Raw genomic sequence first — 13271 nt, forward strand, 5'->3', positions numbered from 1 at the left:
GGATGATACTGAGGTGGTGAATTTGCTCTGTGCCCTTGGCCAAGTCATTTACTCTCTTGATGCCGTGCGTTTTGCTTCTTGTATCCTGGGGACAGCTGACACCCGCTGTCGTGTCTCAGAGGGTTGTTGAAGTTCAGCTGATACTACAAAGGATCCAGTCCTTCAGATAGGCAAAATTGTAATTCCTCATCAACCTCATAATTTGCTCTTCTGTTTGATAAAGCTCATTAAATAGCTTTTGTTCAGCAACTGGCATCTATGTAAATAATTTGTCCTCATATGATTTTTGTCTTTTTAATGCTTTCATTTCTTGGCTTTATTCCAAGACTTGCTGGGGGTTTTTTTGGAGAGCTCTTGTGATGAGGCTGTGTACCCTTCTTTGGCTCATATGAGGGAATGCTTTTTTTCTGGTATATTTTGGGAGAGGCAGAGCTTCTTTTGGGATATGTGACTTTCCTTCTTCTCTGACAGTTCATCTGTTTCTGTTAATTGCAGGAATAGGGCTTCTGTCTTACCTGGTTTACAAAAGCAAGGAGTAGCAAAAGGAGGCATGGTGCAGGCAGCCGTGTGGTCAGTTTAGCACTTTCCTGAAATGTATTGCCACAGACAAAAACATGTTAATAAACCTGATTGTTATTTGCTCTTCATCCTATCCCATGATGTAAAACCAGGGTGGGATGTCTCAAGTTAAATAATTATTTTGTTTAGACATTTTAAAGACCAGTGGTCAGCTTATACATACTCCTGTTGAAGGGTGGGAGAGGCAAATAATACAGTTGCACGATTAGAAGATGAAATAATTTTAAGACATGTATAATAATACAAACTACTATTAATTTATGTAAATTGGCTCTCCATCTTGTGGGCATTAGTCAGGTGCTCGTGTGCCTCAGGAAGTTTTCCCATCACATGTCAATGCATAACCAACTATGTTTCAGGACCTCTTGTGTTCAGTTAAGCATTAATCCAGTGGTTACCCCCAGCATCCCTATTGGTACCTCTGGTTTTGGCCTTTTGACTCTAATTATAGAACTGCAATCTTAGTTCTGCAACTGAATTTCCGTTATGACCCAACTCATGAGCGCAACTGGCTAAAGTGGGGCTGTGGCCCCGATTTGGGTAATTCTGCAGGAAGATACAGGCAGTTACAGGAGGCTGGATGGCAAAGGCTGGGCTTTACAAGCCTGATGGGTTAGAAACTAGAACCGCTCCAAATTCACTGACTTCAGAGCTGATCTCTGCTTCCACCGAAGCCCTCCCTTGGGGCATCTCTCTTGTTTGCATTAAGGGACAGAGGTGTGCGTGGATGTCCCTCCCCAGCATAAGCCTGCTGAGTAGGCTGTAGAAGTGAGGAGAGGGCTTGACCATTACTGTATGCCTTGGTTAACTCTAATACAGATTAGTGCATGTGAGAGAAGGAGACATGGACTAATGAGAATGCCTGCCTGTTTTCTTTTGGGGAAACAAAAAGCTGACTTGCAGCTCGCTGACATTTCTATAGTCACGTTGCATTGGCAGGACAGGCAGCACCAGTAGTTCTTTTGGAAAGGCAGGACAAGGGGATCGAATGTGTTGTCCCCGTCCCGGTCCCCCCACCCTTCCCCACCATGTGAAAGGAGCTCTTTGAGTGCAAGACGAGAGTGAGTCAGTGCGGCTCTGCAGGGGGATATAAAGCCAGCTTTGTAGTAGCCCTCTCTAGGCTTTCAGTGCCCTAGACCGTGCAGCGCAACATCATCCTGTTGCAGCCCTCCTTACCTGAGCAGCGCCGGGTCCTTCGCGCTTCAACACATGCATTTCATTGCTCTGGCGACAGTAGTCTGTAACCTGCTGCTTTGCTGCTTCACTCACTCTTCTGCTTGGTAAATTAACCTTCCAGGCCGTGGGAAGGAGTGAGCCAGCTGCCGCTGTAGACCCTTGCAGGGTTGGTTTGTGATGGTTTGGTAAACATGCAGTTATGTTCCCCCCAGACACACAAATGCACGCACACAAGTTAAGAAGCAAACTGCATTTATTAGATCTCTGGCAAGTTCAGTCATGCCTTAAAGGGTTTATGGTAAGAATAAATGAAGTGCTCACTCTCTTACTTTTCGCCTCTGTGACCCACTTTTTGCAGATGAAGTTGGTAAGCCAACTAGGGCACTTCTTGGTAGAGAAGAAAAATCTCCACTTTGTTCTTCCTTGCAGTAAAATAATTCTCTTCTAAAATAACTCTCATTGCTGCTTGGCTGCAGGATTTGATCTCTAAATGCCTGATGAAGTAAGTGTTTCTGTGTACCTGGTATTAGCATTTTGATTAAGAGACAACTGACCACCTCTGCTGTGAAACTCAGGTTTTAAAAAGCTCTTCTAAATCCTGTCTGATTTCCTAAAAAAAAAGAAGAAAAAAGTTAACCACCTGGTTCTTCTTTCTTTAGCAAAATCAGTGTCTTCACTGGTTTAAGTTAGGGAGCGTTCTAGAAGAAAAATTACTTCCTGCCTGTATTGCTGATGAGCATATCTCTGTCACCAAACTTTTTTTTACATATCCAAAAGCACTGATGTCTGCCAGAAATCTTTTGAAGATTCCTGGAAGAATCTAATCATCTTCACATGGCTAGTTTGCTAAGGCTGGTAGAACTGGTTGTGCAATACTGTATGAGCAAATGGACTGGTTTTCATGGATGTAGGTACTCTACCCGAACTTTGGCCGCATGTGTTAGCGGATCGAGACCCAGGCTGTATTATCTGAATAGTGCTCCCGTGTGACCTCAGTCTGGACTCTATTTCTGTGGCTTAATTTACATGCCTGTTTCTTCAAGTGTAGATTTGTTTACCTTCAAACCACAAACAATAAAATTAGAAGCTCTCCAATGTGAAATATACAGAACTACTCTGAACTCTGAAGTGTAGGGATTAACAGGACCTCTCTACATATTTATCCTAGACGCATTCTGATTGGACATGGAATATATTTGGCCAACGATGCAGAATTAATAACTGCATATTTCATCCACCATGCCTTTTGCAGATCTCAAAGATCTGAAAGCATTTGGCAGAAGAGATTGACACCACTGTTTGTTTTACACATGGGGAAGTGGAGGCAGAGAGACCTTAAGCAGGATGCTGGGAACGGAACCCCAGTTCTGCTCCAAGGCTTAATCCCTGTTATTCCTGCTGGAACAGGCATTCTCTGCAAAAAAAGACTCAAGTTCTTATCAAAAGATACCTTGCATTTGGAGGGTGGGGTTCTTGTCAATAAAATTAATTATCAGATCATTTTCCCTTTTGTTTCCTAGATGTCGTCATGCTGCCATAGCGAAGTACTTTGGCGATGTCACCCCACCTTGTAACAAGTGCTGTGATTACTGCAAGAACCCAGGGGCAGTGAAAAGACAACTGGAGTCACTGGAGCGCTGCAGCAACAGCTGGAGCAAAACCTGCATTGGGCCCACGGGTTCCTCCTGGGATAGCTATGACCCAGAGCTGTATGAAGGCGGGAGGAGAGGTTGCAGAGGTTTTTGCAGGTCTGTACTTGGTAGCTCAAACTCAGCTCATAGAAGCTATCAGAGAGAAGAGAGCATCTCCCAGCTGCAGGCCCAGCCACTCCTATTTTCAGCACATGTTTCTGTGTGGTGGTATTTTCCTGTAACTTCCTGGCAGCAGGAGTTGGAATTTCATTTTCCACACACTTTGGCAGCCTTGATCACATTCATGTCCCAGAGAGCCAAAAGCTGTTTTGACTGACCTAAGAATTGCCCTGCAGAATGTAAATGGTTCAAGAAACTAGCCAGAAATTTTTTGAAAGCAGTAAGTGGGCTCAGCCTGTTCACAGTCACAAGGATCAAAAATGTTTACATTGAGACCAACGTGACAGCAAAGTATGACACGGTCCAGAGTTCATTCCTGACTTAGTATGGCTGTCCGTGGGTCAGCAGGCTGGGGGGCCACTGACAGGACTTAATCATCACAGAGGATGTAACGGAGTGCCAGTGTCCGCTTCTTCTGCAGATTGCTAAATTTTAGTGTTTCCCCATCAGAATGACAGCAAAAGGAAGATGTGCAGTGGGAAACATCATTAATTCTGTAAAATGCTTGGCAGTGTGGAGATGACAACTTCTCTTCCTCCTTGTTCTCTGGCTGAGTTGCAGCGATTGTGCAGCTCTACCAGGATGCAAGTTTCGCTGCCTGCACTGCCTGTGAAGCTCTGCCAGGATGCATGGCGCTGTCGGCTGGCCTAGCCCTCTGCTTTAGCTTAAACAGCTTGAGACTGGTAGCTTTGTTCTTCAGGCAAGTCCAGCTGAGTCAGAGGAAACTGGTGTACTTGTGACCTAAGCCTGTGTTTGATCTCAGGACCTGAGAAGACACAACCAATGCTGTTGTACAACACACTGTTTGCCACTTGATTTATTCAGCCTCTCCATGACTCGGTTGTAGCTTTGCCTTGAAGGTTGTAATAGTCAACAGCCTTAAAGCTCTGATTTGTGATACCTGTAAGTTTTGGCTGTGACAGCTGTGGAAGGCAGTAAATGCTTGGGGTACCTCTGGCAAGAATCAGCTGCTGCATTTCAGTGTATTAGCGATGGAGAGTTCATTTAATACAACAGCCTGTGAACAACTGAGGCGGAGGAATGGATGCTTTGCCCTTTCTTCCATCTCTGCTCCAAGGGCAGTAATGACTGACAGATGGGGTGCGTGACACAAGGCAGTGACACCTCAACTCCATGGGAGAAGCTGGCAGAGCTTCTGAAATAGAGCCCTCCGTTCTCAGAGCACTAGTTATGTTCTACTAGTTCATGCTACTGCTCACCAGTTCATGGGATTAACAAATCCCATGAATTTTTGGAGGACACTCACTACTGTCCAGGTTGAAGGATGGTAGTGAAACTAACAGCTAAGACTTGTTCAGAAAGGATGTGAAATACATCATCTTTTATAAATACTGGCATGACCTAGGCTTTCTACAGCCTCTCCCCCAGTTAATGCTGCAGCTACAGAAATGTTCGTTCCTCCTGTTTTCCTGCCTTATCCAGGTATGATGAAGAAAGCAGTGGGAATGGGGATGAAGCCAATGAAGAGGCTCGGAAACGGGAGTGGAACAACTTCTACAAAAAGCAGATGAGTCTGCGCAAAGTGAGTTGGTATCCCGTTGTAAGAGATTCACAGATTGTCTGCTGTGAGCTTGTCTTACAGACATAAAGGCTTCCTGGCACTAATGAAAGTAAATTATTGCATGTTGCTGTTGCTTGTTCTGTTTTTCACTTTTTGTAGCCCTGCTTTTGCTGTGTTCTCCATATTCTGGGTCAGTCCCATAAAATGAACAACACAGCTCATTCATGTACTGATTTCTCTGCAGTGCTAATCAAGAGGATCCTGTTGTCTTTAACACCTCTGATATTAGTAAAAACAGATTTCCCCATTCAGCTTCTCTTGCATATTCCTATAGCAAAGGTGAACTTTCGGCTTTGATTCTCATCCTTTGTCTCCTTTCCCCCATTTTGGTGCCTTTTCAGTACCTTTGTAACTTCAGCATTAATTTTTCCTGGAGCAGGGGTTTAAAACGTGTCTTTTGTGCTTCTAGACCTGCATGTGTGTTGCAGGAATGGAAATGATTGACTGGTCTTTGTTTTCTTCCAGGGCAAAGAACCAGAAAAGGAAGATTTTGTTCCTCCAAGTAAGTATCTTCTTTGATTCATAGTGGGATTTCTTTGGGAGAAGGAAGTCTTGTATTTTGCAGCTGTGTGTAGTTTATATAGCATCAACACTGGAGGTATCAGTCCCCAGGCACAGAGGTTAGGCTTTTGGCCATGAAAGCTTGGCTGGAGGAGATGGATCACAGCTTAGCTTTGGTTGGTGTGAAGATATGGAATGCATCTCTCTGAACAATTTGTCCAAATAAGCAAGAGAGGAGGAGAAAACTGTCTAACCTGACTTTGGTAGGCTATTTCTGCAGTGGTTATGCAGCATTATTCAATTGGGCTATAAGGAAACTGCTGAAAAACTTTGCCATTTGTAACTGTGCTACATGGGGCCCTGTCTAGCAACACAGTTCTTTCTTACACTATTGTAAAAGAATAGCTGGTAGTTCATGTTACTCTATTCAGCCTCTTTATTTTTGGTTGGTATTGCAGGGAGCAGAAAAGGGTTGTGTTTCTTAAGAGCTAGGATTCCTTGAAAAAGGGTTTCCTGAGATGGGGAGGTTTTGGAAAGCTGTTAGTCGTAAACTATAGTCGTAAAGCAAAGTAGACGTTCTCACCCAGAGAGAAAAATCTCGCTTCTGCTTCTGTCTACTCTTTTGGAGATTGCAGCCTCTCCAGGTAAAAAGGGTGACTGTAGCGGTCCTTGGGGTGACGGTGCAGGGAGGAGCATGCCAAGCAGTACTGGACTGGCACCCTCCCAGTGCCAGTTGAGATGTTCTCCATCAGCCTCAGCCCTGCTATGATGCCTTTTCCAAATGTCTCTTGTGTGGTAGGTGCAGACTGCCCCTTGAAAGATGCCTTCAGCAGGAGAATCTCTAAGCTCACAGTGAAGGTAAGAAAGGCTGGTTAACATTGTCTTGTTGGCTTGCAAACAACAAAGATTCTGCCTGCCCTGTTCTTACTCCTTCAGGGATGGAAATCCAAGGGGCACTATGACTTCTGTAGAGCATGTCTGAGTATCCCATGTTTCCTAGGGACGGGAACACTGCTTGAAGATGCTGGAAGAAGCTTTGAGCACCAATCAAAAGGTTCCAGCAGCAGGAGGAAAAGGGTATGAGATGAGAGAAAAGGGGTAGCATATTGACTCCCTTAACAGAGGGCCTACTCTTCCCTGAGCAACATTACCACTCTCGGGGAATACCTTTTTAAGTTATTTGGTCCAAGGATGTAGTTTCACTTAACAGCATCCTTCTTGTAGGGATGTTCAGGATCAGATAGGAGGATTCCTGTGTCCGAGTCTGCTAAATCAGCTTGATCCTACGAGTCGCAATTCTTCCCTGTCCCACAAGATGGGGATAGTGTACTTCTCAAAATGAGCAACTGGAGGACTTTGATCTAAAACTGTTTTCACCACCCTTTCCAAAGGTTCCCCAGCATTTCACTGCTGCATCCCTTGGGACTTAATTGGAAGTTATCACTTATTCTTGCACCAGATGGAGTGAATTTTGTACTTTCCTGGGAGATGCTTAAGCATTAGTGTTCCCTTTGCAGATATAGAAGTGTGTCTTGCCAGAAATCACCCCAGCCTATGTTACAGGTCAGACCCTCATGCCTGTGCTGTGGAGCTGGAGTATGAAGCTTTCCGAACCAGTAAAATGGCTAACTCATACAAGGCAACAGTGCTAAAGAAGGTAGGACCATATGTCTGCTGTTGTTCCCTTGAATGTACTGTGGCCTCTGCTTGAGGGGAAATAGGGTAGAGTTTGTGTGGGAAAGATGAAGGAGAAGCTCTGCTTTGCCTTGGATGTCTTCCAAGTCTTTCTTCTTGGTTTTGTTTCCAGGAGGGCCCAGAATCACGTTGGTTTCACATCTTTGTTGGCTTTACAGGCTTTGGAAACCTACATACCAGTGCAAGCTTATCCAAATATCCTCTAGGTCTAGCAATAACGGGAATGGGGAGTTCCTCAGACTGTTGCTGACGATAGAGAAGCCTTGGTTTAGGTTAGCTGGTTGCAATAGGTTGCTTTGAAGATGTTTCTGTTCTTGAGATAGGTGTCTCTCCAGGGGGTCATATGTTTTGGCACTATGGCTTTTAGTGTGTACAGAGGCAGGAATGTATGAAGATTCTCGCCATTAGAGAACATTTCTGTTTTCAGGTAGCAGAAATCAACAAAGCCTCAAAACAAGGAGAGCTGTTCTCAGTCTTTGGGTCTGGAACTGGTGGCAACAGCAGCTTAGAAATAAAATCTGGGTCTCTGGCAGAAGAGGACTTCCTCCCTGCATCCCAGGTTTACTCGGTGAGTGAGTACAGATGGGATAGACAAAGCACACCATTCCCTCCTTGTCTATCTGCTTTTTTATAATTTTATTTATGTCCTTTGTGTGGCCATAGCTGTATATTTCTATTGGAATTGCTTTCCCTGTCTGTCCTTTGGTTTTGGGGTGAGATCAACTAGTCATGCTGGTTCCTATTAGTGAATATAACCTATGTGCAGGCCATACGTCTAATAAGTTTTTCTCGTCTTGCTCTAACCAAGGATGCTGTCTGTTTCCTTACTGCGGGCCTGTGACTTTAACCTAATCCATTTCCCTGATGTCTCAGTTGATGGTTATGATGATGAGTCAGTTTTAGAGCCTTTCCCAGCTTATGGCTGTACACACTGGTGTATTGTATACAGAAACTTAGCTCCTTTCAGGGTTCTGTACACAGGACTTCCTTAATGCTCTCATATCCAAAATTTCTTCTTCTTTTTCATTTCTCCCTAGTTCAAACCCAAGCGTGTGGGAGCAGGATTTCCAAAGAAATCCAGCTTGTTCCAGACAGCTTCAGAACTGCTGAAGATCCAGGAGGAGAGCGATGCAAAGCCTGTCAGAAAAGAAGTAGATTGTCCAAATGGGCAAGACAGCAGCAACTGCAGTCTGGAACTGGACACCAGAAACCCTGTTCTCCAGAAGAAAGAAATAGCAACCAAAGCAATATGTGAGAGTGCTGGGATAGAAGTACTCCTTCCTGAGAAGAAGGCACAGCAATCCAGTCCAGACACAAAAGCTGCCCTTTGGGATAGCCCTACTAAGAAGTCTAAACCTAGCAAGAAGCAGCAAATGCTCGCAGAAGCGGCCAAAAAAGAATCACAGGATATTTCCAAATTCTTCTCCTTCCCCAAAGGTGGGTCTAAAGCCAAAAGCTGCAGCTCAGCAAAGGAAGATGGCTGTTCTGCAAGCACACTACCTCAGGTTTCTTCTCAAAGCACGTGTCAGGAGAAATCAATACCTCAGGAAAACAAAGATGTCTCTGGAGAAGATGTGACTGGACAGTCCCAGGCAGAGAATGGAGAGCTGAGAAAGACAGAAGTAACACTGACTGAGAGAGAGGAGGATTTTAAGACCCAGCAGGCTGCTGAATCTGAACTCCTTCAGGAAGAAACTGATGTAAAATCCAGGTAAAATCTCTACCTCTCTGCTCCCTGTGTTGCCCTGTTAATGAGCTGCAGAGCCCCACCAGCCTTGTCCTGGAAAGTGGGAATCTGTATTAGACCTCTAGGCTGGTGAGGGAGACTTTTGCTTTACCATGGAGAGTCTTGTGGCCACTGACAGTGAAGGCAGTAATATCTTCACTATGGAATGATTAAAATTGGCCTTCTCTCCACTCTTCCCACTAGCGTTGCTGAAAATGTCACAGAAACTGAGCTAACTGTTGTTGGGGAAGGTGAGTGTGGGAAGCGACCAGGATCAGATGAGGTAAGACTCTAATGGATGGTAATTTCCTCTATTTCTTCTGCTCATCTTGTGCCAAATTTCTCTCTGGGAGTGATGCTCCTAATCTGAACTTCACCTGATAGTGTTATTTAACTGGGGAGGGCCCAGCTGCAATTGCAGCAGAGAGGAGAACCGTAGTTGTGTTGCACTCCTGGTGTCCCCCTGCTGCCCGCTGGGCCAGTGCCAGCAACTCAGACTGCAGTGGAAAGCTTCCCCTCCACTCTGCTTTGTTTCCTCTTCTCTGCAACACATGTGACTGTACCCTTGCTGATGACTGGCCTGGAGTGAGTCTCTCCACCCCCTCTAGATCTGTAACTAACTATAATTAGCAAGTTGCTTTCTCAAGTCAAGGGAACAACCACAGGCCAATGACACACAGGACCACTTGGAAGCAAACTATGCTCACAGCCTTCCTTGCCATTCAGTCTCTGGTTCTGCATTTGGCATCTGAGACTGCCTGGCAGCTGTCTCTACTGAACAGTGCAGTTTTCCCCTTGCTCTTTCAAATTGAGGAGTGTAGCGCTCCTGAAGTGGTTGATTCTACCCGAGGGTTGTATTCTCAGCAGACATGCTGGGAAATGTTTTCCTGTCAGTTTTTCCTGTATAGGATGGGGTCTAGCAATTAGCTGCCCTAATAAGAGCATAGGGTAATTCTAAATGTGGTAGTCTTAAAGGGTTTTTCTTACAGTCCCTTTGTGTGGGAAGCAGTATATTATGTCTGCACAGCAAAATGGGTTACATAGATTCCTGCATGGTATTCACTATAGGGAGAGCCTGCAGGATGTTCTCAGAAGGTAGTGGCTGCTTGGAAGTGTAATGCTGCCACAGGAATTGGTGGGTTTGGTTTTCTTCTGTCCCATCTCCAGGATATGGAAAGTCCTGCAACAAAGCGGCTACGGACAGTGGCAAAATCTTCTATTCTGTCCCAGCCAGAAAGCAAAAGTGTTGGTCCAACAAAGAAGAAGGTGACTTTTGATCCAAATTTATCACAGTGTGATAAAGAAGGAACCAGCAAGACCGTACAGCCAGTGACCAAAGGCATGTCCCTCAAAGAAACAGCAGACATCGTTGTCAAATATTTGACCCCATTCTACAAGGGTGGCAAATTTGCTTCCAAGGTAGGGCACAGCTCAAGACTCTCTCTAGCAGAAGGAGACTGCATCTCCCTAGTGATCTGGGGCTCTAAGAAGGGGAGGATGATCTGGATACCACATTTCATTTCCAAGTCACATCTTCGTATGTGCTGTTTTAGTGACTCTAGGTGCAGCAACTCACCTCTCCCAAGAAAGGGTTTGTGTGTGATTTAGAGTGAGATCATGTTGATTCCACACTTCTTTGTGATTGTTCATGTTTTCACGCTAAACTCTGGCAAGTGTTTAAAAGCTCCCACCTGTGGAGTGGCAACAGATCAGGTTCAGTTCTGGTGTAGTTTACTTGATGTGTTCTGCAAGGCAGCATGTGCGTGCATGTGCTTCTCCAGCACTGCAGGGTCAGGTGTATTTGCAGGTTTGCAACACTCCTGCAGTCTAAATCTCTGAATGGTTTGTGCTAGAGCCAGCCTGCGCTAAGGGCAAGACAAACATGGAAACAATCTGGTGAGGTAACCGATGCCTGCTTTCTGCTCTTTATCTTCCCCAATTCTGCAGGATCTGTTTAAGGGCTTTGCTCGGCACCTGTCTCACTTACTGACTGAAGAGCAGAATCCTGCCCGCAAGACTGGTGAGTTGGCAGCTGGGGAGAGCACCAAGAATCTTGGGTTCTTCTGATGCTAAATGGATTGATGTCTTTAGAGGGGGCAGATGTCTTAAGTATCATCTCAAAGGTCATGCTTCCTCTCTTGCAGTGAAGGAGGAAGCACAGAGGCTCATCAAGGAGTTTTTCAAAACAAGGGTTAGGTGTGAGAGTGAGACAGACTGGCAGGAGCTGCAGAGCTCAGAGAGCTGATTCTTGCATCCTGTTGGCTGTCTTCCTTCCTCCAGCAGTGGGATCAGGGGATCCTGAAGAACTCAGCCATGGAGGGTTTCATGAAACTGCAGAAGTGAGCTTTCTTTTCCCACTGCATTTTTGCTCACTTCTGTCCTTATGACACGCACTTCCAGGAAATCAGTTTCTGTGAACTTATGGAGAGTTTCTCCAGTAACTGGGGCGCTGAAGCCCTCTAGTACCGCTTGCCAAGAGGTGTGAAGGCTGCATCTGCTGTGTAGGTTAGAGGCTGCTGCCTCAGATGTTCTGCAGTGTCTCCAACCTCTACGCCCTGCAGCAGTCTGGGAAGGGCTCAGACTTTCCAACTGGGACTCTGCTTTGGGACGGCATCTTGCTTCCTAGATGGCTCCTCCCCTTGCTCCCCCATCTCTTAGTTCTTATTTCAGTGTTACCACTAGAAGCCTTACGCTACAAGTTCACATGCTTTGCTCAGGGCTGCCAATGATTAACTTGATGGTTGAGTTCCTGGATGGAATGTTTTCCCTTGAAGGGCAGGAGGGGGGAGCGTTTTGTTTTTACCATGCAGGCAATGCCTACTTTGTGAAGGTGGAGAAACTCAGATTCTTTTTCTTTTAATCTGAACTTTTTTTTAAACTTTGTCTAGTTCTGCCTGCCCTTTAACTTAAGTGGTGATGCTCTTTCAGTAATAACCTCTCCAATAGTGGCACTAAGGTTGCCAACACTTTTCCAGCATTTGCTTGTAACCCCTAAAGCCATATTTTCTCCCTGTGCCTCACCCACAGTCTGCAATACAGAGGGCAATGCTGCTGTTACAACTGGTTATGGTACTGCTGTAGCCCTCAAATTGATACTGTGGTGCCTCTGCTGCTATATTTATATAAGGACCTGAAGCTTAGGGTATCAGTGGGCTTGAAATAACCTGATTCCCTGGCACAAATCCTTTCTGTTGGGTTTTTGTTGGGTTCTGCCTTTGTTCCATGCCTATAGAGGCTGGTGGCCTCAGGCACTAGTGCTGCTAGAGGAATCTGCAGCCTGAGAGGCCATCAAACAGGCTTTCAGATCACTGTACTCAACAGATGTTGGTTTGTTTTTTTTTTAAATGTACTGAAGAGTATGTGCAGAACTGAAAATAAAACAATGTTGTAGCTGCTGTGGACTCTTCCTGAAAGCTTTTTCTTACCAATTGATCATTCGGACTGGTCTAAGATACATTAAGACTCCATCACTGTAAACATAGACATGAAAGCTCATATCTTCTCTGAACAGACAGCTACTAAATGCAAGCCTGGGATGGGATGGATGGGAATCATGTGCTAGCAGACACCTCCAGCCCCTTATAGCTGCAAGACTTCTCCAGCTAGAACCCGAAGGAGAACCTGAAAATGTTTAACTCAGAAGTCACTTTCATCTTCAGCTTGCTCCGCTCACTGGAGGACAAAGGGCTTTACAAGAAGCCTTTTACAGAATAGTATTTTTCAGCTGTTGCCTGCTGACTTCTATTTTACCTTCCCATTAAAAATCCTGTTTCATCAGCCACTTAAGTGGGGTTACTATCTCTCCAGAGTTCAGTGCTTATAGAGTTCAGCTGCTGCCTGGGTGAACTTCTCAGAAATGCTTTGTTTGTCTTCTAAATCAGGGGGCTCCAGAGAGGGCTGATTAAGGCATGGGGCTGTGTGACAAAGCGCTTTATCACAATGTGGAGCGCTTCTAACCAGATGAGTTGTGCTTCTATGTAAGGCAGCAAAAGCTCAAAGAGAAGGGCAATAAGGATAAGTTAATCTTCAGAGATCTTCTCTGTTCCTTTATTTCATGTCGCTGTGGTGCTTTACCTGGCCTTGCAGTCGCACTGCTGAAGGAGGAGGGTGAAACACGCTTCAGCTAAGACCTCACAAGCCACGGTGAGCAGCACTTGAAGGGAATTTCCTGACAGGAAAGCTGCTGTAGTTACTGCTGGTA

At 45.2% G+C, this 13271-nt stretch overlaps 1 protein-coding gene across 5 annotated transcripts in view; it reads left to right on the forward strand.

Annotated features, from left to right (window-relative positions):
• The window catches only part of RECQL5 (RecQ like helicase 5), a 40031-nt gene extending 27226 nt beyond the window's left edge, over positions 1-12805 (forward strand). For 2 of the 5 annotated variants that reach the window (XM_075518571.1, XM_075518572.1), the window contains exons 9-20: positions 3276-3503; positions 5010-5109; positions 5614-5650; positions 6449-6507; positions 6650-6726; positions 7213-7306; positions 7772-7912; positions 8382-9055; positions 9275-9353; positions 10139-10489; positions 11018-11090; positions 11194-12805. In XM_075518571.1, coding sequence (XP_075374686.1) covers positions 3276-3503; positions 5010-5109; positions 5614-5650; positions 6449-6507; positions 6650-6726; positions 7213-7306; positions 7772-7912; positions 8382-9055; positions 9275-9353; positions 10139-10489; positions 11018-11090; positions 11194-11315 — 2035 coding nt within the window. In that variant the 3' untranslated portion in view covers positions 11316-12805. The remainder of the gene's footprint in view (positions 1-3275; positions 3504-5009; positions 5110-5613; positions 5651-6448; positions 6508-6649; positions 6727-7212; positions 7307-7771; positions 7913-8381; positions 9056-9274; positions 9354-10138; positions 10490-11017; positions 11091-11193) is intronic. The other 3 variants (XM_075518573.1, XM_075518574.1, XM_075518576.1) reach the window with 3 other exon arrangements.
• The last annotated feature ends 466 nt before the right edge of the window (positions 12806-13271 follow it).

This window comes from Mycteria americana, chromosome 16 (assembly GCF_035582795.1).
Source record: "Mycteria americana isolate JAX WOST 10 ecotype Jacksonville Zoo and Gardens chromosome 16, USCA_MyAme_1.0, whole genome shotgun sequence".
Taxonomy (NCBI): Eukaryota; Metazoa; Chordata; class Aves; order Ciconiiformes; family Ciconiidae; genus Mycteria; species Mycteria americana.